This window comes from Erpetoichthys calabaricus, chromosome 17, assembly GCF_900747795.2.
Source record: "Erpetoichthys calabaricus chromosome 17, fErpCal1.3, whole genome shotgun sequence".
NCBI classification, from domain to species: Eukaryota; Metazoa; Chordata; class Cladistia; order Polypteriformes; family Polypteridae; genus Erpetoichthys; species Erpetoichthys calabaricus.
The window spans coordinates 63695768-63722050 of NC_041410.2; the positions used below are offsets into that span (position 1 = coordinate 63695768).

Here is a 26283-nt window from a genome sequence, read left to right on the forward strand (position 1 = left end):
GTTGCTCCCCCAGAACATATGTAGAAGGGGCGTCCCGGCCGGGTCCGCCACACAGACATATAAGGCAATACCAGAAGTTTTATCTTTCAAGAGGGTATGTTCTATATTACTGTTCTTCTGCAAATGGGAAACAACTTTTACTGTACATATACATTGTGAGAAGAAGGGACAAGAGACATGGCAAGGTTTGGGGCAGCCACCCGTATAATTCAGTATCCTGGCTGCAAAAGTAAATGCTTTGTAGTTTAGTCAAGTTTACAAGACAGAGTCCAAAACAGAGCTGACTTCCAGGGAAAAGGTGTGAGGCTTTATAGGAAGTTTGGGGGAAGTGATGTCATCCTTGGAGCCGGGGCCGGAAGTGATGTCGTCCTCGGGCCTGGGACCGGAAGTGATGTCGTCCTCGGGACCGGGACCAGAAGTGATGTTTCCCGAGTCGAGGTGGTGGCTCCTGGTGGGTTTTCCTGGGAAAGGCCTGCAAGGAACTTAGAAAGAGCGTCAGTGCACCCCACCCCCCCACGGGCAGATGTATCTCTAAGCTCTTCAGCTGCCTCCTATTCACATGTGTGTGACAACATAAACATTTCTATACAGTCATATGCCAATTTATGACTGACTTTAGTTCAGTTCCTTTTATTACTGCTATATACTTTTTGTATTGTTAAATAAACCACATTCTGTACTTATTTGTTTTGCTGTGCTTTCCCCCAAACCAATTACTCAGTTACATATGGAGTGCAATGACTGTCAGTTTTTTCAAATACACCCTTTAACGTTTCTTCCATATATATAATTGCACCTAAATATTACTTAGCCAGATTAATTTGTCCCTTCCATTATAATGTGTTTTCACTGTTTGCTAACATTAATCTGCATAGTGCAGAGCAGCGCACCAGAGCTACACTACTGAATGTAGAATCTGAACGGGCTGCTCACAATGACCCAACAAGAAAAAGTGAAAAAAAGTGAACAAGCCATAATCGCCATTAGGAAATGTAGTGTTTGAGGTTGATGCCAAATATGTGCCAGTTTCATAAAGCAGATATAGGTCGACACCTGACACTATTGCCACTCCGCTTGATTTTTAAAGCCACAAAGGTGTCAGGGCTGGCCAGCCTACCGTGGTTTATCTAAGTGTTGCCACCACCCCAAATGACTCATACGGCAGTGCTGAATCCAGAGGAAAATGTAGATGCTTCTGCAACTGAGTTATGAAAAAAAGTCTACAGCAATTAATTCTTTCCATTTTCAGAAAAAGTAAAGGAGGGTAAATATCGTGTTAGGGGGGCCTTCACATATTCTCATGGTTCACTTGGGGACCTTGGAGAAATAAAGGTTGAGAACCACTGCTCTTCATCACTAATTCTGTATCCATGAAGGATAAAGCTGTCAAAAGTTTTCCTTCAATTTATTTTGCTTTGTAAACAAATTCTGACATCTCTTCTAAAATGCAAAAGAGTGACTACAGCAGGATACATAATTCCTGCTCCACTAAACTCAGTTTATAAAGTTTAAATTTAGGCTGAGGCATTCTGTTGTGATTTTGGGAGCTTCAAAAATGTTAAATTTTAAAAAATAGGCTTGATCCTGAAACTTTCAAAAAGGCCCAGGGTTATAAATCTAAATGGGAGAGAGGAACCATTAGAAAATCTCTAGTCCCAAATAAAAAAACTGTTCTGTCTAAAAGACATGAGATTTTTTTGTTTTTTTGTAAATGACTGGGAGAAACATTAAATCAGAGATGTGCAAGGATCAGAAACCAGGAATCAAACCAATCTTTCAGCAGAACAAGGGTGAAGCAAGAATTGTAGTCGAGAGTTTAGAAAAATAAGTCTTAAACCAAAAAATGACTAAAGAAATGATTGCAAGTACATTTTACAAGTTTATACAATCTCTGATCCCATGTAAAGGATGGTGGAAGACTGAAAGAGGCAAATCTTACTAGGAGGTCACTGTTCCTCTTCCTGATCACAATCCTTTGTTTTCCTGGTTTAAGAGGAAAACAAGTTGTTACCTGTGGCACACTCATATCCTTATGGTTGCAATATTTAAATCAGTCCCTGAACTAGGCACACAATGCTAGTATATTTCAGTGTCCATATAGACTCCATTTTCTTCCCACATCCCAAACACATATATGTTAAGCTGTTTAAACTGTCCCATTTCAGGTAGGGTCACTGACTCCCCTGTGAGGCTGATCTCCACCTTGTGTAAGCTGCTTCCAGGACAGATTTTGAACACTCAGCACTTTGTATTGGGAAAAGAGGGTTCACAAAATGTAACAGTGGTATAAAGGGTATTGTTGTTTTGGTGATTTCTCTAACACATTCTAATAGCAGTAATGCATGACTACAGCATGAATGTCCTCATGTGATGAATCAGAAAGAAATGAGTCTAAAACCCAATGAACTTACACAACACACAGATGCAGAGAATTTAAGGCACTGAACGTATCTTTCTTTTTCTTCCCTTTTTAACTTGTGGGATTCTACCTCTGTCTGCTTCTTGTATTTTATACAGCTATTTTTAAGATTTTTTCTGAAACAAAATATATTTAATGTCTTTGTGGCTATTTGAGACACATGCTAATTGGCAACACACATAAGAATCACTGTCATGGTTCTCATGCTTGTAATTGAGCATTAGCGGTAATTGAATGATCAACCGGGATTACTGCTGCTACGCAACGATTGCTGAACACATCATTTGATAAAGAAGGTCCATCAGCCCTTTAATGATGGAGGACTGAAATGTCTGCAAAGAAGCAAGCCAAGAAAAAAGCTGACCTCTATTTATAGACATTGGATTGGGATGTGAGAGGCTGCTTGTCTTTACTAAGTAAATTATTATCACTTAATTTATAACAACAAAAATAATGTAAAAACATAACAAATAGCATTTTAAAATTAACAAAAACGACAATTAAACATAAAACACAAATAACGTCAAACAGATACATGACAATAAGTGAAGAATAACAAAAATGACCTGAAAAAACGAAACACACTTAATCCAAGGTAGAGACACTGGCTAAAGCATAACAAGCTCACAAGGAAGTCTATACTCAAGGACACTACCTTCAAGACGCTAATATAGCAACGTAAAATCAGATTTAACATTTTATTTTGCATACTCAAATCTTAACATTTAAATATGTTCACAAACTTTGCACTTACTTTCAGCATACAAGATGTAAGGGATGGCCGGCAGCCCGATCCAGCCGGGATGCCCAAGAGATGGAAGGATGGGGAAAGGCAGCTTCTTTAGGGCACAGCCTCATCCATAACGCTAGATGACAGCTCCCCTGGGCTAGAGCAGTGCCCCACATTCCTATAGGGCATCATGGGACTTGGAATGCTTTACCTCAGCCCTTTTGGGTACAGGGAGTGCTGCCAGGGGGCACTGCAAAGACTGAGGAGCTGTATGGTATGAGATTTCCACCTTATCCGGAAGTGCTTACAGATCACGTGGAAAGAAGAGCAGAAGCACTTCTGGGTTGGCCAATTTAAGAGGCATGCCAGAGTTGGGAGGTGGAGGACAAAGCTTATGGAAGGAGGAGTGGAGGCAGACAAGAGACAGAAGAGAGAGAAAGAATGAAGGACTGAGACTGGTGTATTTAGTGCTTGTTGGTACTGTACTGGAGTGGTGAGAAACAAAGGGAAAAACACTTCCCACTCTTAATAAACATGTGTTGCTGCTGGACTTGGGCTCTGTGTCCGATGTGTCTGGGGTATGGGGAGTACACGCCCCATACCGTCCATAAAGTAAAACAGTTTAATCAAAATCCTGCAAAAAAATTACTGCAAGAAAAATGTTATCTAGTACACTGGATTGACCAATATATCCATCAGCTGGATGTACTAACCACTTTTTTATGATGTTATTCAAACACGGTTTACAGAAATTAGTCCAATAAACAAGCAGTTACCCTAAGCACACTATCTGATTTCTGATGTAAAGTAGGTAGTTGACCCTCATGTTTATTTTTGCTTTGTCTCTTAATATTTACCATTAAGAAGAACCTGTTCATGCATCTCTAGTCAAAGCTAAATCATTTAATATGTGTGTAGGTAAATCAATTCAAGGTAAATCAATGTGCAAAATGTGTAAACCAATCTGAACATACAGTGCATCCAGAAAGTATTCACAGCGCATCACTTTTTCCACATTTTGTTAAGTTACAGCCTTATTCCAAAATGGATTAAATTCATTTTTTTCCTCAGAATTCTACACACAACACCCCATAATGACAACCTGAAAAAAGTTTTGAGATTTTTGCAAATTTATTAAAAATAAAAAAATTGAGAAAGCACATGTACATAAGTATTCACAGCCTTTGCCATGAAGCTCAAAATTGAGCTCAGGTGCATCCTGTTTCCCCTGATCATCCTTGAGATGTTTCTGCAGCTTAATTGGAGTCCACCTGTGGTGAATTCAGTTAATTGGACATGATTTGGAAAGGCACACATCTATCTATATAAGGTCCCACAGTTCACAGTTCATGTCAGAGCACAAACCAAGCATGAAGTCAAAGGAATTGTCTGTAGACCTCCGAGACAGGATTGTCTCGAGGCACAAATCTGGGGAAGGTTACAGAAAAATTTCTGCTGCTTTGAAGGTTCCAATGAGCACAGTGGCCTCCATCATCCGTAAGTGGAAGAAGTTCGAAACCACCAGGACTCTTCCTAGAGCTGGCCGGCCATCTAAACTGAGTGATCGGGGGAGAAGGGCCTTAGTCAGGGAGGTGACCAAGAACCCGATGGTCACTCTGTCAGAGCTCCAGAGGACCTCTGTGGAGAGAGGAGAACCTTCTAGAAGGACAACCATCTCTGCAGCAATCCATCAATCAGGCCTGTATGGTAGAGTGGCCAGACGGAAGCCACTCCTTAGTAAAAGGCACATGGCAGCCCGCCTGGAGTTTGCCAAAAGGTACCTGAAGAAAATTCTCTGGTCTGATGAAACAAAGATTGAACTCTTTGGTGTGAATGCCAGGTGTCACGTTTGGAGGAAACCAGGCACCGCTCATCACCAGGCCAATACCATCCCTACAGTGAAGCATGGTGGTGACAGCATCATGCTGTGGGGATGTTTTTCAGTGGCAGGAACTGGGAGACTAGTCAGGATAAAGGGAAAGATGACTGCAGTACAGAGACATCCTGGATGAAAACCTGCTCCAGAGCGCTCTTGACCTCAGACTGGGGCAATGGTTCATCTTTCAGCAGGATAACGACCCTAAGCACACAGCCAAGATATCAAAGGAGTGGCTTCAGGACAACTCTGTGAACGTCCTTGAGTGGCCCAGTCAGAGCCCAGACTTGAATCCGATCGAACATCTCTGGAGAGATCTTAAAATGGCTGTGCATCGACGCTTCCCATCCAACCTGATGGAGCCTGAGAGGTGTTGCAAAGAGGAATGGGCGAAACTGGCCAAGGATAGGTGTGCCAAGCTTGTGGCATCATATTCAAAAAGACTTGAGGCTGTAATTGCTGCCAAAGGTGTATCGACAAAGTATTGAGCAAAGGCTGTGAATACTTATGTACATGTGATTTCTCAGTTTTTTTATTTTTAATAAATTTGCAAAAATCTCAAGCAAACTTTTTTCACGTTGTCATTATGGGGTGTTGTGTGTAGAATTCTGAGGAAAAAAATGAATTTAATCCATTTTGGAATAAGGCTGTAACATAACAAAATGTGTAAAAAGTGATGCGCTGTGAATACTTTCCGGATGCACTGTAGCAAACACATCATATATATACAAACCCCATTTCCAAAAAAGTTGGGACACTTTCTAAAAATACAATCAAAACAAAAAACAAAAAAAAAATCTGTGATTTGGTAATTCACAAAGATTTTCAGTGTTTTTTCAGACAAACTTAATTCTATTTAACATAGACAAATTTAGGAATTGATGCCTGCAACACACTCCAAAAAAGTATGGACAGAGGCAGGTTTACCACTGGGTCACATCCCTTTTTCTTTTAATTGCACTTCTTAATCATTTGGGAATATTTGTCCATTCTTGCTGTATACAAGACTTGAGCTGCTCAAAAGTCCGTAGTCACCATTGTCTGATTCTCCCCTTCATGATGCCCCAAAAATTTTCAGCAGGAGACAGATCTGGACTGCAGGCAGGCCAGTCAAGCACACGGACTCTGTCAACGAAGCCACGCTTTGTAATTTGTGCAGAATATGTCCTGGCTTTGTCCTGCTGAAATGTACATGGAGTTCCTGGGAAAAGATGTTGTCTTGACGGGAGCATATATTTCCCTAAAATTTCAATGTAAGGCTCCGCATCAATGGTGCCTTCACATATATACAGATCCCCCATGCCATGGGCACTGATGCCACGTAACTCCCCACCCCCCCCTTGCCAGACACAGATGCTGTTTTTTGCACCTTACATTTGTAACAGTCTGGATGGTCTTTTTCATCTTTGGCATATAGAATCCGACTTCTGTTTTTCCAAAAAACAAGCTGAAATGTGGACTCATCTGACCACAGAACATGTTTCCATTGTCTTTTGGTCCATCTCATATGAGACTGGGCCCAGAGAACTCACTAACGGTTCTGCATAAAATTGATGTATGGCTTCCTCTTTTCATAATACAGTTTTAGGGAGCATTTCTTGATTCAGCGGCGGAATATGTTAACCAACAATGATTTTCCAAAGTACTCCCAAGCCCATGTGGCAATGTCCATCATGGTTTCATGACGGTTTCTAATGCAATACCACCTATGGGCTCGAAGGACACACACATTCAGCAGTAGTTTCTGCCCTTGGCCTTTTACGCACAGAGATTTCTCCTGACTCCCTGAAACTTTTCACAATGTTATTAACAGTAGATGGTGACAGACCTAAATTCTTTGCTATCCTGCACTGAGAAACATTGCTTTTAAATTGACAGATAATTCTCTCACAAAGTTCAGGACAAAGTGGCGAGCCCCGAACCATCTTTGCTTGCAAAGACTGAGCCCTTCCTGGATCCTCCTTTTATACCCAAACTTGATACCCACACCTGTTACCAGTTAAACTGCTAATTGAGAAGCCTTACAGAACATTACTTGTATAACGTGTGATAAAATAAGAACACAGAGACACAGGTTAAGGGTTGGAGAGCCTCCCTGTATACTGGTTGTAGGGTCCAGTTCAAAATCAAGGTCAAAATTAATCAAAACATTAGAAAAAATAAAGTTTGTTCCTGGCTCTTTTATACAGACAGTAAAAGAAGCGAAATTAACAGGGAGGAAATGCAGAGAATAGTGGAACTGACGTTGATTGTAGTGGCCAGAGATGACATCAGAAGCAGAGGTGTGGAACCAAAGTCATCAGGGGTAAGTCCGGAAGTGTGGTGACTCCATGGAGCCGATCAAGGAGTCTTTTGGTTGTTTTTCTGCAAAATGAAGGAGAGAAAAGCATTAGTGCCTTGTTCCAGTCCCCTGTCCTTTGTTCTCTCACACGCGATCGAGCCTTTTGACTCTCCCCTAAGCACGTGTGTGTGACAACCTTTACAGTCGTACTTTGCCTCTGTCCCAACTTTTGTGTTGCAGGTATCAATTTATTTTGCAAACATAATTAAGTTTGTCAGTGAAAACACTAAAAATCTTTTCTTTGTCCTTTTACTTGTTAATGAAAATGTAGCTGCGTTTTCCCCAAAGTTTCCAAAATTCTGCAGCTGTAACTCAAAAATGGGATTCAGCAAGGCCTGACGCGCAGAAATGACTCCACAGACAAAATATCTTTGTTATTAAAAGTTTAGTTAAGTTTCAAAGTAAAACAGTTCTCACAAAAAGGAAAATTAAAACAGCAAAAAAAGGAAAAAGGTTATAATAAGAAAAGTTTAGTTCTAAGCTTAATCTTGTTACATCTTAAATCGTTACTAGTCACTTATAATTTCTGAACCATTTCAAAGCGTTTCTGAACCATTTCAAAGCGATCAGAAAACTGTATGCTTATCCCATTTCTAAGTAGAAAATTGGTCTTTCAAGTCCCTGTTTACTGGGACCTGCTCTAAACACAACAAAAGCTTTTTATCACACTGTTTCTCAGTTATAGCAAGAAGGTTCTATCTCTTACTAACTTATAGGGGGAAAAGACTATACCATTGTCTACGACTATGGAAGAAATTATATTCTATTCAAATTAAGCAAACATTAGTATGAGTTTAACTCAAAACTTTAACTTTCTAAGATTGGCTCTTACATTTCCGGCCCCTAATTGGCTATGCAGGAGTGGAGACAATTACTATACTTTACTTCAACATGAGCCAGTTAACTTTATATTAACTATTGTTTTCAAATCACTAGCAATAACACTGCAAACAAACAGTTTAAAAATGTCATATTTCAAACATTGACTGTTTCTTGAAGCAGGCAGTTTGTTCACGGGTCTGTCCAGTGTGCTGGTTTTGGTTTGCACACAAACTCTTCTGACTGCACCTTTGGCATCTGGCATTGTCTTGATGACTTGACCCATTACCCAGGAATTGCGAGGTGTTTAGCTTCTTTTGGCATTGCAGCTTTGTTGAATGTTTCACCAACTCTCAGTATTCCATCTTGTATGATCGGGTCAAGTTTATAGATTTGACTGTTCTTTTTAACACAAGTCTTTTTCTTTAAAGCCTTTAATGCTTCTGGAAATTCTTGCTGTTGACTGAGGCGGATAAGCTCTGTTTCGGCTTTAACTAAATCGTCTAGAGAAATTGGACTTGTTTTTAGAGTCAGTTTATACTTTTTCATGTGCTTTGCGATGAGTGATTTTTGTTCTTCTGGATTACTTTTAGTCTGACTGACTTCGAGTTGGAATGTTTTTCTTTTATTTCTTAAGTTCAGCATTAAGTCTTTAAACTTGAGGAACCAAGCCACTGCTTTCTTCAAGCGATGCCAATCTGAAAAATAGGTGACTAGTTTGTTAATGGGTTCAGTTGCTTCTTCTATTTTTGTCATGTTAACTGTATAAGTTTTAACTTCTGGATCATCTTCAAGGAGTGAATCGTTTGGTTGATCTGGTCTTTTTGGCCACTCCTGTTTGGGCTTCAATAAGAAACTTGGACCTTGTGACCATGTGGTGCTTTTGAGAAAGTTTTCTATGCTTAGCCCCCTGGATGCTTGATCAGCCGGGTTAAGGGCAGATGTGACATACCTCCACTGTGAAGGCTGTGAATGATCTCTGATCGCGGAGATTCTGTTGGCAACAAAGGTCTTGAACCGAGTGCTTTCATTTGAAATGTATTTTAGCACCGTGGTGCTGTCAGTCCAAAATGTAGATTCTTCTAAGGGCATTTGAAGCTCACTTTTAAGCATTTTGTCCATTTTAACTGCCACAACGGCTGCTGTCAGCTCCAATCTTGGAATCGTGACCTGCTTCAATAGTGCAACTCTTGACTTGCCCATCAAGAATGAACAATGCTTTTTGCCCTCTTTGTTGGTTAAGACAAGGTAAGTGACAGTGCCATATCCATCTTCACTAGCATCTGCAAAATGGTGCATTTGTGCTGTCTTTATGGTTCCAAACCCAGTAGGTTTGAAGCATCTGTTTACTTTATAGTCTGTAAGTAACTGCAAATCATCCATCCACTTTTTCCATTTCTGAATGTGTTTGACTTCTACTTCTTCATCCCACCCAAATTTCACTTTGCATTTTGTGAATTTCCCCCTGGGATTAATAAAGTATCTATCTATCTATCTATCTATCTATCTATCTATCTATCTATCTATCTATCTATCTATCTATCTATCTATCTATCTATCTATCTATCTATCTATCTATCTATCTATCTATCTATCTATCTATCTATCATAAGTCTCTTAGAATAAGTTTTGCTGGCAGTAGGGCAGGTGCTAAAAAACCAAGTGGATCATAAACTGAGCTAACAACAGACAGAATACCACGCCTTGTAGCGGGCTTGTTTTGTAACTTAATCTGAAATTTGAAACTGTCCATTTCTGTGCACCACTGGACACCCAGGGCACGCTCTGTGGGAAGGAGACTGTGGCTCAAGTCTAAGTCCTTTTGTTCATAAGCTCTGTCTTCTTCAGGAATAGACAATAAAACTTCTCTGTTGTTACTCACCCACTTAGTCAACTGAAATCCTCCTTTTAGGCATAGAGCTTGGAGGTCCTTTGCCAGCTTTATAGCTTGTTCTTCTGTTGTCACTGACCTTAAACAGTCATCCACGTAGAAGTTATTGAGAACGGTGTTAACAGCTTCCTCAGGAAATGTATCTCTGGCATCTTCGGCTGTTCTACGCAAAGCATAAGAAGCACAACTGGGTGAAGAAGTAGCTCCAAAAAGATGTACTGTCATTTTGAATTCTTCAAGGTCTTTACTTAGATTACCTTCAGGCCACCATAAGAAACGTAAAAGATCACTGTCTTTATCTGGTACTTTAACTTGGTAGAACATTGACTTAATGTCTGCCATTAATGCTACTGGCTCCTTTCTGAATCTTGTAAGGACGCCAATGAGTGTGTTAGTTAGGTCGGGGCCTTTTAATAATTGCTCATTAAGTGAGATCCCCTGGTAGGTGGCAGTGCAGTCAAAAACCACTCGAATTTTATTTTTCTTTGGATGATACACACCGTGATGTGGAATGTACCACACTCTGCCTTCATTGCAATTTAGGTTTTCTTTGGGTACCTTGACAGCGTAACCCTTGTCTATAATGTCTTTCATGAAGGCTTTATAGTCTCCGTGGAAACCTGAATTTTTGCTCAGTTTTCTTCTGAGTCCAATAGCACGCTGTTCAGCAATACAGCGATTGTTTGGCATTTTAAGTGTTTCATCCTTCAAAGGCAAATTTAAAGAATACTGGCCACCTACCAGACTCGAAGATTCTGAGGATATGCGCATGAATTTGATGTCCTCCTGTGACATCTCCTCCTTTTCTTCACAGCTGCGTTCTAGAAAATCTGTGTTATACTGTTGCAGCAACATATCTTCAATCTCTGTTATTGACATGTGATTAATTGAATGCTTGGGCATCTTACCACTTTGTTTTGTGAGGTCATCTATCTCTTTGTATGGTCCACCAACCACCCATCCAAGTGCAGTCTTCATAGCATAGGGTCCACCTCCTTGGCTAGGTATGGTTCGTAACTCCTTGAAGATTTCTGGGTAGTTGATTCCTATTAAAATATCAACTTCAGAATCAATATGAGTTAGACGTACCTCTTTAAGATATGCCCACTTATCGATATCTTCTTGTAGTGGAATATTTTCTCTGTCCACTGGAACTTGTGTAAAGACCTTTGGCAAATCAATATATTCATCATCATTGACACCACAGACTTGTAAATCTGATAAGACAGAACTTTGAGTTACCACTTTTGAATCATCATCATAGTTATTCATAGTTTTGAGAAATACTTGTGTTCTTCTCCCTTGAAGGTTTAATTGTTTCTGGAGCCTTTCAGTGCAAATTGTTACTGTACTGCCTTGGTCTATAAAGGCATATGTTTCTACATACCTTTCGCCTTTCTTAGATTTTACCTTAACAGGAACTACTTGTAGCGCACATTCTTCTCCGGCCCCAGTAAAGTTACAAGTTCCAGTCTCTGTTTCCTTTTCAGTAGGTGTTACCACATTGGTTGCAGCTTTAGATGTTGCTTCACTGTCTTTTTTGATGTGCAGGATGTCTGGGTGCTGAAAAGAGCATGTCTGACATTTCATTCTTTCTTTGCAATTCTTACCAAGGTGCCCCTGTTTGAGACAGCGAAAACATAAACCTTTAGATTTTAAAAAGTCAATTCTTTCTTTATGTGGCAGTTCTTTGATTTTTCTACATTCAGCAAGGATATGCTGACCATTGCAGAATACACAAGGCTTTTTAAATGCACATGTATCATTAGCAGACTTTTTGACAGAGATTTCTTGAGTTCCCTTTTCGGCAGTATCAGTTATACTTGTAGTGTAGATACTTCCTGATTTCTGACCATATTTAAGAGGGGACCTAACATTGTCAGTCTTTTCCTTTTTCTCTTTGCTGCCGTAAATATGATGCATAAATATCTTAGCCTGTTTATGTAAAAAAATAGTTAAATCGCAAATTTCTATCTCTTTTTTTTCTTCTTCTTCAATTTCATAGGCTATGTCCCCCCACTTATTTTGTAGAGAATATGGGAGCTTTGAAAGTATAGTACGGATATTTTCATTGCTATTAAATGCTACTCGATTTTTAGCTTTAGTCATGGAGTCCATACAGTTATCGAGAAAGGTTGCATAGTCTCTTAAGGCCTCCCCATCCCTTTGTTTTATTTGAGGCCACTTCAATGCTTTACTTATGTATGCGTCTACTACAAATGCTTGGTTGCCATAGTAACTTTCAAGCTGCTTTCTAGCCTTTTTATAACCTTCATCTGGTGGCAATAGTGTACAACCATTTATCATTTCTTGAGCTGATCCTCTTGTATATTGAATCAAATAATCTAATTTATCTTGTGGGTCTGCAAGTACGTCACCTATAGTGTGATCGAAGGCCCTGATAAATTTCGCATAAGTCATTGGGTCACCTGAAAATAAAGGGACCTGTCTGTGTGGTACTTCAACATGCTAAGCTGGAGGTGGTGCTGGAGGTGGTGGAGTAGTAGCTCTGTTTTGTTGGGTTAACTATTTAGCCATTTCAATGATTGCTTTCTGATATTTGGCTTGATTTTTTTGGCTTTCAGCTTGATTCTGTATGAGCACGTCAACAAGATCTTGTTTGTAAGTCTGCGAATGGGCCCCTAAGATAATTATTGGTCGTTCTTGCCTTTCCACTTTAGCTTTAAGGTTTTGTAGCATTTGTATTATACTATCTAGTTCGGTGCGTTCAAGTGTGACTGTCGAAGAAGGTGACGATGCTGTAGCGCTTTTCTGGGCTAAAGAGTCCAAAGCGTGCTTTAACTGCGGAGAAGCCTTTCGCACCTTTGACTTTGAGTGATCCCGTTCTTGCAATTGCATCTCTTTGAATTTGTTAACTAGCTGTTTGTCGGATGTGTGTGTTAACAGTCTATTTGCATCTTTCAGCCATAGCTTTGTAACATTAATAAATTCATTCCAATTCTTAGAGCTTTCGGCGAATTTCATTTTCTGTTTCTTAATTGCACCTTCTTTACTCAGTGTTGATATTAGCCTTTGATGTAAGTAACTCTTCTATCTCACTGTGCGTCTCGCAATAATTTTCAAGTCTTTCTGCTACTTCTGAATGGTTTTCTGGAGTATCTTTAAGACTTTCTATTTCAGCTACAAGCACAGAAAGTTTATCTTTCCTCTGACTTATGTGACCTTTAAGATCTACGATTATATTCTCTGGCTTCGAGTCTGTACTCTAGTCACTACTAACTTCACTGGAGTTATGCTTAGACATTGCCATGACAACAGCTCAAATGACTGACAGCTGGTTCTCTTGTCAGCAACAAACGTCACAATCAGAACGTTCAAACAAAGCAGTTAATATGTAGCGGTTGCCACATGTGCTTTATTCCGTGGGCAGTTTGCTGCCTCTTTGGGTGCATTGCAGGGAAGAAGAATGCTGTAAATACACCTTTAAGGGGGAGGTCATAACTCAGTCAGGGCAGTTGGTGGTGAGAACTTAAAAACCGGAAAAGAAGGGGAGAAACAGAGACATCTTGTGGTGGAGCAAAGAGAAGAGACGAGGTAGCGCCAAGTAAAAATGTCCGCTGGAACAAGTTCTTTTTTTTGAGGATACAGCGACACAAGGGAGACGCGTCTCTGAAGACGGACCTTTTTCTTTGATTTCGCTGGAATACTTGGACTGGTAGGATTGAACTTTGTTGTTATCGGCTCGACGGCCGGCGCATTCTAGTAGGGTTTCTCTTTGCCCTGCACAATAAGGACAGTAATCCCATTTGGTCGAACTGGTTTCTCTGATTTATGAACATTGCGAGTTTAAACCAGGAAGGGGGGTTTCAATTGTTATGTATTTGTTTGTTTGTTTTTTTTTATGTAAGATAATATATGTGTTATTCTTTTGCTTCTTCTTTATTTTGTAATATGGCTTGTTGTTAATGCTAAGCTGGGACTGGTGGTGGGGAAATCAAATAAAAGGACGAGCATTGGTCATGTTGCCCGATAGATTTTATATATTGAACTGCGTTACACTAGCAGTTTTCTAATCGTGCTTATCCTGGGGTTTAGTTGTTCTCCCAGGGCAGCGGTACAGATTAGTGGTGGCCCGTACGGGGAGCTGACTAGTATACATCCACTATCTCCTTTCACGCATTTTTCACCACCATAGTTCAGATGTCTTCTGTGGGTTTGGCGCAGGAGGCTACCGACCCGAACGAGGGGCCGGAGATAGTGGTTGAGCTGGGCGAACATGTTACAATCAGGGCGCACGAAGGGATTGATGAAGCAACCAGCCTGTTGGATTCACTATACATCTCTACTTCTAAGGTGCAAAGAGATGAAAACATCCTGCCGTCGTTGTGGGGTGAGATGCAAGAACAGATAGAAGAGATGCACGATCAGATCAAGGAATTGGCTGAAGGGGCCGCTACGCGCAAAGAGGCTCTGCATGAATCATTGGAAGGCACTATAGAAGCGATGCGCGAATATGTGCAAGGTCAAGTGCGGCAGTTAGAACAGCGATTGATTGCTTGTCTCCATAGAAGGGATCAGCAATGGGAAGTCGAGTTGCAGGACGTGGTAAGGAGGAGCATGGACGCTTATTGTAAGAAATCACGGCAGTCTAACTCAATGGGAGGCACAACTTCCCGGGTCTCCCTTACTGCTGCACCTACCGCGGCGCTACGCTTAGAATTCCCTAAATTAGATACCTCTTGTACATCAGCAGAGGTTCTCAGATTTTTGGAACAGGCTGATTCGTTTCTAGAACTCCATCCTTTAACTGATGTGGAGTTGATGGGCCTTTTAAACGCCTCACTGAGTGGTCCAGCGCGGTCATGGTGGCAGGCAGAAAAGACAAGCATAGCCGACTGGTCTTCCTTCCGCTCCGCATTTTTAGAAGCGTTCTTGCCGGCGGATTATCAGGCTGAGGTGGAAGAGCAGCTAATGAACACCCGACAGGAGCCTATGCAGCCCATCAGAGACTTTGCCTACGAATATCGTGGGCTGTGTTTGAGATGGAATCCCAGTATGTCAGAAGAGGACATTGTAAGGCAGGTCCTCGGTGCTTGTAACCCGCGGCTAGCTGTGGCTTTACGGGGTATTGTGGGCTCAGTACAATCTCTGGTGAAAATCGGTACCTTAATTGAAAAAGACTGGGCTGCCATGAGGGGACATAAATAAAAAAATAAGGACCCCTCAGGCAGTAATTTGCCTAGTGGACGGGGTCAACGGCAAAAAGACCAATCCGCTGGAGCGGAGCTCACCACTGTGCACACCCAGTTACTGTTATTGGTTGTACCCGTGACTGTGAGGGACATCACTGGGGATGCGGTAGTAGATACTGGAAGCACCCTTACTTTAATGAAGCGTAGTTTGTGGGAAAAGATTAAAAAACCCCACGAGCTGCCCAAGGCGAGTGGTACAATGAAGTTCTTCTTGGCGGACGGGAGGGCGTATGGTGATAGTGGAAAAATCCTGATGCGGTTTGCATTGCACAGTGTTTCCTGGGAGGTGGACGTGTATGTCTTAGAGGATGACTACTTGACCATGCCACTGCTGCTGGGTTTGGACTCTATCATTGCAGCAGGTATGAATTTACAGCCGAGGTCCGGAGATTACATGCTACCCGGAGGAAAGGCGTTCAGGTTCGAAGAAAGATCTCGGGAAGAGCTGCGGTGGCCAAATCTTTTTTATTATCTGGCGCAATCCGTTGCAGAGCTGAGTCCTATAGAAACTAGCATAAGCGCTCAGCCCTGGGAGGTGCAGCCGTTATTGAGAAGATGGCCTACGGTTTGGACTGATAAACTGGGTCGCATGGCAGTAGTTACTCATCATGTATATACTGTGGATGAGGTCCGTGTCCGACTTAGGGCTTACAGGGTGTCACCCATGAAGAGGAGGCTCATTAAAGAATGGGTGGACCACATGTTGGAGGACGGTATTCTTGAACCTTCATCTTCAGCTTGGGTAGCTCCAGTAGTATTGGTCCGGAAAGCGAATGACACTTTTCAATTCTGTGTTGATTACAGGGGACTGAATGCTAAAACTCATCATGACGCCTATCCCATTCCTTTGGTGCATGAAATATTGGAATCATTGGGGGGTGCAGCTGTTTTTAGCACTCTGGATCTTCAGTCTGGATATTGGCAAGTGTGTATGGGGGAAGACAGCATAGAAAAAACCGCTGTGATCACTCCAGAAGGTTTGTTTCATTTTCGGGTAATGCCCTTTGGGCTTAAAAACGCTGGAGCTTCCTTTCAGAGATTGATGGAGCAAGTGCTGAGAGGGTTGATTGGGAAGACCTGTTTTGTGTATATCGACGATATCATTGTCTTCTCTCCTTCATTGGAACAACATATTTTGGATCTTGATGACATATTTTACCAACTCAAACGGGCTCAGCTGACCCTGAACATGAAAAAGTGCCTCTTCTTACAGTCCCACCTCACTTTCCTGGGGCATGTGGTATCAGCTGAAGGAGTCAAAGTGGACCCGGACAAGATCACTGCCATTGTGGATTACCCTCCTCCTGTCAACATCAAGGCAGTGCAGCGATTTCTGGGGATGGTAGGTTGGTTCCACAAATTCATTCCTAAGTTAGCTGACATCGCCGCCCCTTTACATCAGTTGACCAGAAAGGGAGTACCGTGGGAATGGACACCGGAATGCGAAGGTGCTTTTAAAAACCTCAAACAGGCACTTTTGGTACCACCTGTCCTGTCACAGCCTGATCCATGCCTTACCTTCCAGGTGCAAACAGATGCCAGTGACTTAGGGCTTGGGGCTGTCCTCACTCAGACTAAGGATGGAGAAGAACGGGTGATTGCATATGCTTCCCGCTCCCTACGTGGCCCAGAGCTAAATTATTCAGCCTCCGAAAAACAATGTCTGGCAGTAGTTTGGGCTGTGGAGAAGTGGCGACATTTTCTTGAAGGGGTTCTATTTGAAGTATATACTGACCACCGTGCTCTGGCATGGGCTTTTAACTGCCCCAAGACCTCATCCAGATTGACCCGATGGGTTTTGCGTCTTCAACAATTTACTTTTAGAGTGTTTTACTGGAAGGGGTGTGGAAATGTGGTACCAGATGCGCTTTCCCGGGTTCTGGAACCATCAATAACTTCGGCTGTGGCTCTTGTATCATCTCAATGGGCAGACCTACCTCTGGATCTTCAGGACATAGTTCGAGCTCAGTCCATCAGTCCTGTTTGTCAGGAGGCACGGGATAATTCCACAAAGCGAAAGGGTCACATTACCTTTTAGGAGCTTCAGGGGGTGTTATATCGCTGTGTGCCATCCAGATTGGGAGGAAACAAATACCAACTTGTTGTCCCTGAATCACATGTGCCTGAGTTCCTTGCCTATTTCCACGACAGTCCTTTTGGGGGTCATCTAGGTCGTCTGAAGACGCTGAAAAGGATATTAGAGGTAGCCTGGTGGCCAACGGTGAGGAAGGAGGTATGGAAACATGTAAAGACTTGTATTATTTGTCAGCAGTACAAGAACCCGCCTGGTTTTCCAGCAGGACCTCTTCAGTCCACAACAGTAAAAGACCCTGGAGAAACTTGGGGGGTTGATCTAATGGGACCCCTTCCAGTCAGTAAAATGAAAAAAACTTATTTAATGGTGGCGGTAGACTATTTTACTAAATGGGTTGAGCTGTTTGCCTTGCATGACGCCAAAACATCTCGCATTTGCTCAATCCTCAGAAGTGAACTTTTCACCCGTTGGGGAGTTCCCAGATGTGTCATCACAGATAGGGGGCCACAATTCACAAGCTCAGAGATGGACTGCTTTTTGATGGATTGGGGTGTACAGCACAAGAAGACCACAGCATACCATCCGCAGGCTAAACTCTCAGAACGAGTGAACCACAATTTGAAGACTATGCTTGCTTCCTATGTTGGGAACCGTCATCAAGACTGGGATCAAAATCTTCCTGAACTACGCTTGGCCCTGAACTCTGCCTTTCATGAGGGTACCGGTGAGTCTCCTGTGCAATTAGCTCTTGGAAGACAAATTCTTGGGCCGTTAGAACGATATATCACTCCCCCGTCCTGATACTACTTCATACCAGCAAGTCCATTTGTTAGAACTTTTAAAGGAACAGGTGGTGAAAGCCCAGGCCAAACAGGCAAGATATTACAATAAACGGAGAAGAGTAGTTCTCTATTCTGTAGGCGACTGGGTATGGTAAGGCTTCAATTAAATTTGCTGCGAAGCTAGCTCCGAAGTGGTTCGGCCCAGCTACAGTACTTAGCAAATTAGATCCGGTTAATTACCGTGTTCAATGGGCAACTGACTCTGGGGAAAAAACAGATACAGTGCATGTGACCAACATGAAGCTCTATTTCGGCCCTTCACATGGTCTGGGGGTGGGGAATATGTAGCGGTTGCCACATGTGCTTTATTCCGTGGGCAGTTTGCTGCCTCTTTGGGTGCATTGCAGGGAAGAAGAATGCTGTAAATACACCTTTAAGGGGGAGGTCATAACTCAGTCAGGGCAGTTGGTGGTGAGAACTTAAAAACCGGAAAAGAAGGGGAGAAAGAGAGACATCTTGTGGTGGAGCAAAGAGAAGAGACGAGGTAGCGCCAAGTAAAAATATCCGCTGGAACAAGTTCTTTTTTTTGAAGATACAGCGACACAAGGGAGACGCATCTCTGAAGACGGACCTTTTTCTTTGATTTCGCTGGAATACTTGGACTGGTAGGATTGAACTTTGTTGTTATCGGCTCGACGGCCGGCGTATTCCAGTAGGGTTTCTCTTTGCCCTGCACAATAAGGACAGCAATCCCATTTGGTCGAACTGGTTTCTCTGATTTACGAACATTGCGCGTTTAAACCAGGAAGGGGGGTTTCAATTGTTATGTATTTTTTTGTTTGGCTTTTTTTTATGTAAGATAATATATGTGTTATTCTTTTGCTTCTTCTTTATTTTGTAATATGGCTTGTTGTTAATGCTAAGCTGGGACTTGTGGTGGGGAAATCAAATAAAAGGACAAGCGTTGGTCACGTTGCCTGATAGATTTTATATACTGAACTGCGTTACACTAGCAGTTTTCTAATCGTGCTTATCCCGGGGTTTAGTTGTTCTCCCAGGGCAGCGGTACAACTTCCTTATAGCGAGGCTTCAAAAACCCAGGCAAAAGCAAAAGCGATAATCCACAATGTCTTTATAATATCACAGTCTCTTAAAATCTTCTCAAGTTCAGGTGCGGCGACCTTGCTTTCATTACGATAACGCTGAGATAGAAGGTAAGAGCACAGTACCTCGGGATGACTAAGTTCTTTTTCTTTTGTTGACGAGTTCAGGAGCAGAAGCGTCCTCTGTCCTCAGATTGTAGATTCCAGTTTCAAGGCCTTAAGATGGCAAGTTTTCTGACGAAAATGTAGCTGCGTTTTCCCCAAAGTTTCCAAAATTCTGCAGCTCTAACTCAAAAAATGGGATTCAGCAAAGGCCTGATGCGCAGAAATGATTCCACAGACAAAATATCTTCGTTTTTAAAAGTTTAGTTAAGTTTCAAAGTAAAACAGTTCACACAAAAAGGAAAATTAAAATAGCAAAAAAATGAAAAAGGTTATAATAAGAAAAGTTTAGTTCTAAGCTTAATCTTGTTACATCTTAAATCGTTACTAGTCACTTATAATTTCTGAACCATTTCTAAGCGTTTCTGAACCATTTCAAAGCGGTCAGAAAACTGTATGCTTATCCCATTTCTAAGTAGAAAATGGGTCTTTCAAGTCCCTGTTTACTGGGACCTGCTCTAAACACAACAAAAGCTTTTTATCACACTGTTTCTCAGTTATAGCAAGAAGATTCTATCTCTTACTGACTTATAGGGGGAAAATACTATACCATTGTCTATGACTATGGAAGAAATTATATTCTGTTCAAATTAAGCAAACATTAGTATGAGTTTAACTCAAAACTTTAACTTTCTAAGATTGGCTCTTACAGTAAGCTTCAAGTGAATCACCAAAATTTTGATTTTAGTTTTTATTGCATTTTTAGAAAGTGTCCCAACTTTTTGGAAATGGGGTTTGTATATGTATAACCATACAAAACAAAAGTCACAGTGATGTTTTAATTATCGATTATATCTCCTTATATCACTACAATATCGCTGCCTGCACTGCTAATCAGAGTGCAGTTGTATCGGATCACATTCTTTTCTTCAAAATATCTGAAATGCTGGGGTGTTAGCAGCATGCAGAACGCTTAGTTCTAGAATAAAAAGGATTCAACACCAAAGAGCTGTAGCTGGAGGTTTTTTTTTAAATGCCAGCTCAATTTTAGCAATTTTGCTTAATTGTTTAAAAGTGGGCTGTAATGACATCAAATTGCTTTAAAATAAACAAATTGGCCTTAAAGCCTTGATATGCAGTAATTTGGTTGCAACTTTGTAGGAATATGCACCAGGTAGACAGAGAATCAGCTCAGCAAAGTGCAATTGTACAGCTTTGTGCAAATTAAACTGTAACTTTATGATCAAAAGGATGATTTTTAATTGTGTCTAAAATGCTTGCTCAGCAATCTGCCTTATGTGAGATTTGATGGTGCAGTTGTGAATGTTTTAAAATGAAGCATTTAACTGCTTCTGGGCAAATATGTCATGTTAAAAAATTGTTCAGCTTAATCTGTCTTGGGACAATCAATTTTAATTAAAAAAAAAAGAAAGTGAATGAATGTGCCCACATTGCATCAGCTGCCATGTGAACTAGTACGGGTTCTCACGGAGCAATTTACATTAATAAGGACTTAAGCAAGGACGAGTGATTAGGGAATTGCACAGGATCATAAACTTCTTCTGCGGGGATCCGTGACTCACCCACTCAACCTTCTCAGAGTTGTTTTCTGCCATCATGGCTATGAGTGTCATTTACATGTTTATGATGCAATAAATATGCTATCCTTGGTGTTGGAAGAGGCCTTTTCCTGATATTTTTGCTGTACCTGGTTGTTACTGGGACTTGGCACACCTTCTTCCCCTTTCATATTTTTATTTACCCAATTGACAGTGGAAGTCTCCTTGTACATTTAATTTCAATTGATGGATACGATAAGAGTAATAATGGTGCATTTATTAGCACTTCTGACTAATTTCTTCAGGGACCTGGGTTCAACATTACTAGCTGTTCCAGTGTATTCTATGGGGGGAGTTATTAGGATTGCTGGATTGTACCTCCACTGACCCTGTTTCACCATCGCTACATGTTGCATGATTCTGAATGGAGAAGCAACATGTGGGTGCAGTGATTCATACTGTGGACTCACAGCTCCAGGAACCTGGGTTCTGCACTGTTGCATGGTTCCTGGCATTGGATGATTGCATGCATGGTAGGGCAATATGTAAAGGGGATTCAAAAAGTATTCAGAGACCTTCTCGTACTGCACTTTACTGTTTTGTAGATTTAATTTGAAATGAACAAATTGCAATTTTTTGCCAATCAATCTACACTCAATAACTCAACATGAAAAGTAAAAAATATTTCCTAAACAATTTGCAAACTTAAAAATCAACAACTGAAATTTCTCTTTTATATAAATATTAAGACCCTTAAAGAAATACTCCACATAAAAATTACATTGCTTTACATATTAGATACCCCATGTAGTTTGTACAGGCAGTGAAGGAAAACTTTTTAATCTCATGTTTTCATGAAGAAATGATATCATAATGTTTCTGACAGAATGGGACTCTATAATGATCAATGCTGGACAAAGTCAAACAATGTGCTAAACATCCATGGGAAAAAAATCTCATGTTTATCATGTTACATAATCCACAAGTCATGTACACAGTCTTGTTATCACAATGCGTAAAATGCATGCTTTTTCCCTAAAATATTGTTAAATGGTTACTTCCCGATTTATCTTCAATTCAAAAAGTGAATCCAGCAAGGTTTTCAGTTTCCTGTTAAGGATGTGCTGTTTAATCCAGAAGCAGAGCCCACCGAAAAGTGGAACCCATGAAAAACAGTGGAATGTAACAAAAATAAAAATAAAAAAATGACACTAACTCTTATAGTACACTAAAAAGACGGAAACACTGTAGAAAACATAAAACTATTGTTTCCATATGCGAACCCTGGGTAGGACTCATTAATCTTGTAAAAAATATTTATGTAGAAGGTAACTCATGACCCTGAAGTATTTTCAGGTCTGCGCTAGGACTGCACCTGTAAAACTGCTGGGACCTTTCACTCAGAGCTCCCCCTGCTGGCACCCTTCAACCCAACTGGTACATTTAATATAAAAAGGACAGGCAACCCTATAGAAGCCTAAGGATTGTTGGCAGGTGTACCCTGTTGTTACTATCTGTCATTTGAGAAGGTCATGTTCTGAATTCCTTTATTTACTTACATCATTAGGTCATTTTGAACATAAAATTTCAAATTGTAAAAAATCAAACTATGTTGTGCTTAGACTATATAATGCATTAGTGAGACCAGATCTGGAATATCATGTGCAGTTCTGGTCACCGTGTTGCAAGAAAGACATATCAGCACTTGAAAATGACAAACTTTAAGAATTAAACATGTTAAGTCTTAAGCAGAGGAGACTGTTTGGGGACCTAATCCAAGTCTGCAAAATTGTCAAAGCATTGATAAAATAGGTCCAGCAGAATTATTTCAGCTTAATGGTCAAGCAGGTACTTGAGGACACCAGTGGAAATTAAGGTTAAGTGCACTTAGGACTGAAACCAGGAAGTACAAGGACAAACTATCAAGCAGAAACCTTGACAACCTTTATGAAGTGTCTGGATGAGATATTGGAAAGCTTAATTATTAATTAAACCAAAAAGTTTGATGGACTGAATAGTTTCCTCTCATCTAACAAATTTCTTATGTTGTTACACTGTCATTACGTCTAGGGATCTCCTTCCATTTCTAGCACTTTGACCTTGAACTATTAAATTTGGTCCCCCAGTCATGATGCTATTCATTACATCATGATTCCAGCACTGCCTCATCCTTAAGTCAGAGGACAGTTTACATGTTCTCCCTGTGAACCCTGTGACTATATTGGCTTTCCCCAAACTGCTCTGATTTCCTCCCAAATCTCAAAGATGTGTGTTAGGTTGCATCATGCCTCATCCAAAGATGGTACCTACCTTGCATTTACTGTTCTTAGGTGAAGCTTCAGCTCCTGTACCACTGTAATGAAAAATCAAATCAAATCAAATCAAAACAGGTCAGAGATTTGAAGCATTGGTTCCCTTATTAAAATGTTACCAGAGTTAGAAGGCGGTACAGGCAGTTGTGCATTCAAAGCAACAAACCTTTATTTTATATTAGGGGGCTTACCCTCTGCTCGCCAACATCCCTGGCCTGCACTACATACCTGCCACTTCGCATCTCTGCCGCTCTTGTTGTGAAGAGAGGGGCTGATCGCACCCCAAGGAGACACAGTCGCTCCTCTGAAACCCCCTCTTAAATGGTGATATAATGGGAAACAAATAGGTTTTTTTTACCCCCTCTTTGCTTGATCAGCTGCTAGATTGCTGCTGCTGGTGCTGTGCTGCGTGATCTGCATCTCGCGCAACACTTCAAACATTTAAAAGCCTGTACAGCAGCTGTCTTTGTCATCTACTCTTTGTCTTTTATTTCCAGCCCTGGGCGTGGTTAAACCTCTTGGCACAAAGTCTCATTTTGCGGGATGGGAGTTCTTGTTATTTTAGTTTAGAATTTAAAAATGGAATAAGAATCTGAAAATCTAACATCATCACATTAAATTTCGATAAAAGAATGATACCAAACATATATATGTACGTTTTAAAATAAGCCAGATTTATAGCGTGACAAAAAACGTGACATAAAATCGTTGCACTTTTAGGCTTAGGATTTTATATATACATTATAGAGTAGATAGCACCATAACACCATTCCTAGGTGTTTTATGGCTATAGTACTATTGTTTTCAACTTTTCATTAAGAAATGATGCCAGTTTAAAAAAGTTTCATGAAGTCTCACTATAAGCCTTTAGTGAAAATTAATAGAAAAGTCCAGAAAAGTACCTGTTCAGGATATATTGTTTTAACTGCTTGATAGGCACATCTGACAGGGGCTCACAACAGTTCAGGTTGGCAACATTTTACCCTATTAAGCCATTACTCAGCCATTACTCTGTATGGGAGCCATGGCACTGCAAACATCAGCTCAGAATAACTCAGTTTATTTTCTCCCAGTTCAATCTTTGGAAAAACCTGGGAAAGCTCAATGAGGTAAGTGAAGCATGACGACACACGAAACACGGACCACTTTTGAAAATAAAAGTAGTCGTTAGCAACCAGTAGGAGCCCTGATCCCTTCTTTTCGCCATGAGTTGCAAGTGCTAATTACATGGCAAGCCTCACTGTTTGTTACCGTTTACCAAGGTGCTTGAGATTTAGGCCGACAGCTGTATTGTCTGCCTAATTATCTCCAGTATGGCAGTGACAGAGCAGTCTGTTACTCTGCTGTCATGGGATTTGAGAAAATGTGTCTTTGAATACCTTTAGTGAGCAGAGAAGATATCACTGGGGGACTGCAAAAGCCACAATCATGTCCCGATTAATGATTTATCACAAGCTTATGAATATACAAACAGAGAAAACACAATGTACTGCTCAGCCTCTTCATTCAGTAGACATGCAGTTGCAGAGATCATTGACGAAAGTGTAGCAGCAGGGAGTCTCTCTAGACTTGGATGAGATGGAGAGAGGGATAAAGTGTAAAAGGAAATGAGCAGACAGACTGGATATCAGCCCATAAGAGTCTTGGCGAATCAAAAGAACCAGCAGTGGTTTACGGTGAGAGACAGATGGCTAAAGAGAAAGAGAGAGAAGACAACACAAACAAAAGATTGATTCAGGAACACATAGACAAAGAAGATCAAAGAAGATATAAATAGCTGGGTAATATATAGATGGAGTGCAGAAAGCAAGTGGTAGAAAAAATGCCACATCACCACACACTAAATGATGGGTAAAGAGATACTATAGGTGTGATTAGCAGTCATTTAAGAGCCATATCATCCTTCAACCATTTCCTCAGCTCATTCAGATATGCATAGTGGTACTGTCGATCGGGTAATAACATTTGGGGGTCATGATTAGCCTCAAAACTCATTAAGTCACTTACTGGTATTGAAACCTGATTGACCCAGCACAGATATCTGGTGAGATATTTTCCAGTAATAAAGACAATGAATGTAACAACTGTAGTATGTTTCAGAATTCTTTCTCATTTTGGGCATTACTTCCTACTGAAGCTATGACTAAAAAGGCACCAGAAACAGAATGATTCTGAAGTCTGGCACTTGAAAATTCTCTTGGGCATCCTTCATTAGTTCAGGGTTATCCTATAACTACATCAGATGCCCATACACACTACTAGAGGGGGTCACGGTAAGACAGAGACTGGCTTTCCTGGCTAATTGAGCATTCTTTTGGTCAAGTAAACTATGATGTTCATTCATCTCAGTTACAGATTAGTACATGAATGTTGGATTGAGCCATTCTATGATGTAATACCATTATAACTGCATTAGAAGTAATCACTCCCTTAAACTACAACAGACTGAAGGTTAAAATAGTGCTTTGATATGGGAAAGGTGCTATATAAATAAAATGCAATATTATTATTATTATTAACAGATGCATTGATATTCCCACTCTCTAACAAAAGAAGACAGGTAAAGGCACCCAGACCTACCAGAATTTTTCTTTAGTTTTATAAGCTAAGATGCTCATTTTTATGTTCTGCAAGAGGCCTGAGAATCAAAGAGTTGTAGTTTAAATTCTGGAGGACTGACTTCCACTAAGCACATGTGAAGCTGTTATTTCATATTGAGTATCAGAGAGCCAGAAGGCATTGAGAGCTGCAGGGGCAGTAGACATCCAACATGAGATGTGCTGACCCAGCGAGGGATGCCTTGCTCCGAGGTCCTCAGTTGGAGAGGAGCTTTACAAGAGCACATATTCCCCATATTTTTAATTGATGTTCTGCCAGAGATGGAAAAATGTATCGACAGACAAAGATTTAGGTGTAAGGAGATCAAATTTGTTATAAAAAGATGTATGGGTCAAAACTAGCAAGTCAGTAACAATTGTCTGAGCTTAATACAAATGCCAAAATCAAAGTCAAAAATCAGAAGCAAAAAGTCACAACACTCAGTATTCTTCAGAAAGGCTTTAAGATTTAATCCTCAATCTCACATGCTGTATCTCCTGCTT

The 26283-nt window shown here is 40.8% G+C and overlaps 2 protein-coding genes across 2 annotated transcripts in view; one reads left to right on the forward strand and one right to left on the reverse strand.

The window, feature by feature from the left end:
- sema4ba (sema domain, immunoglobulin domain (Ig), transmembrane domain (TM) and short cytoplasmic domain, (semaphorin) 4Ba) overlaps positions 1 to 26283 on the forward strand; it is a 262802-nt gene that overhangs the window by 36614 nt on the left and 199905 nt on the right. The window lies entirely within an intron of this gene.
- LOC127526093 (uncharacterized) lies at positions 6745 to 12438 on the reverse strand. Its single transcript, XM_051920217.1, has 2 exons — positions 10068 to 12438; positions 6745 to 7389 (listed from the first exon to the last, which is right to left on the reverse strand). The coding sequence occupies exons 1-2, from the start codon at positions 12381 to 12383 to the stop codon at positions 7366 to 7368; spliced, it is 2340 nt and encodes a 779-aa protein (XP_051776177.1). The 5' UTR covers positions 12384 to 12438; the 3' UTR covers positions 6745 to 7365.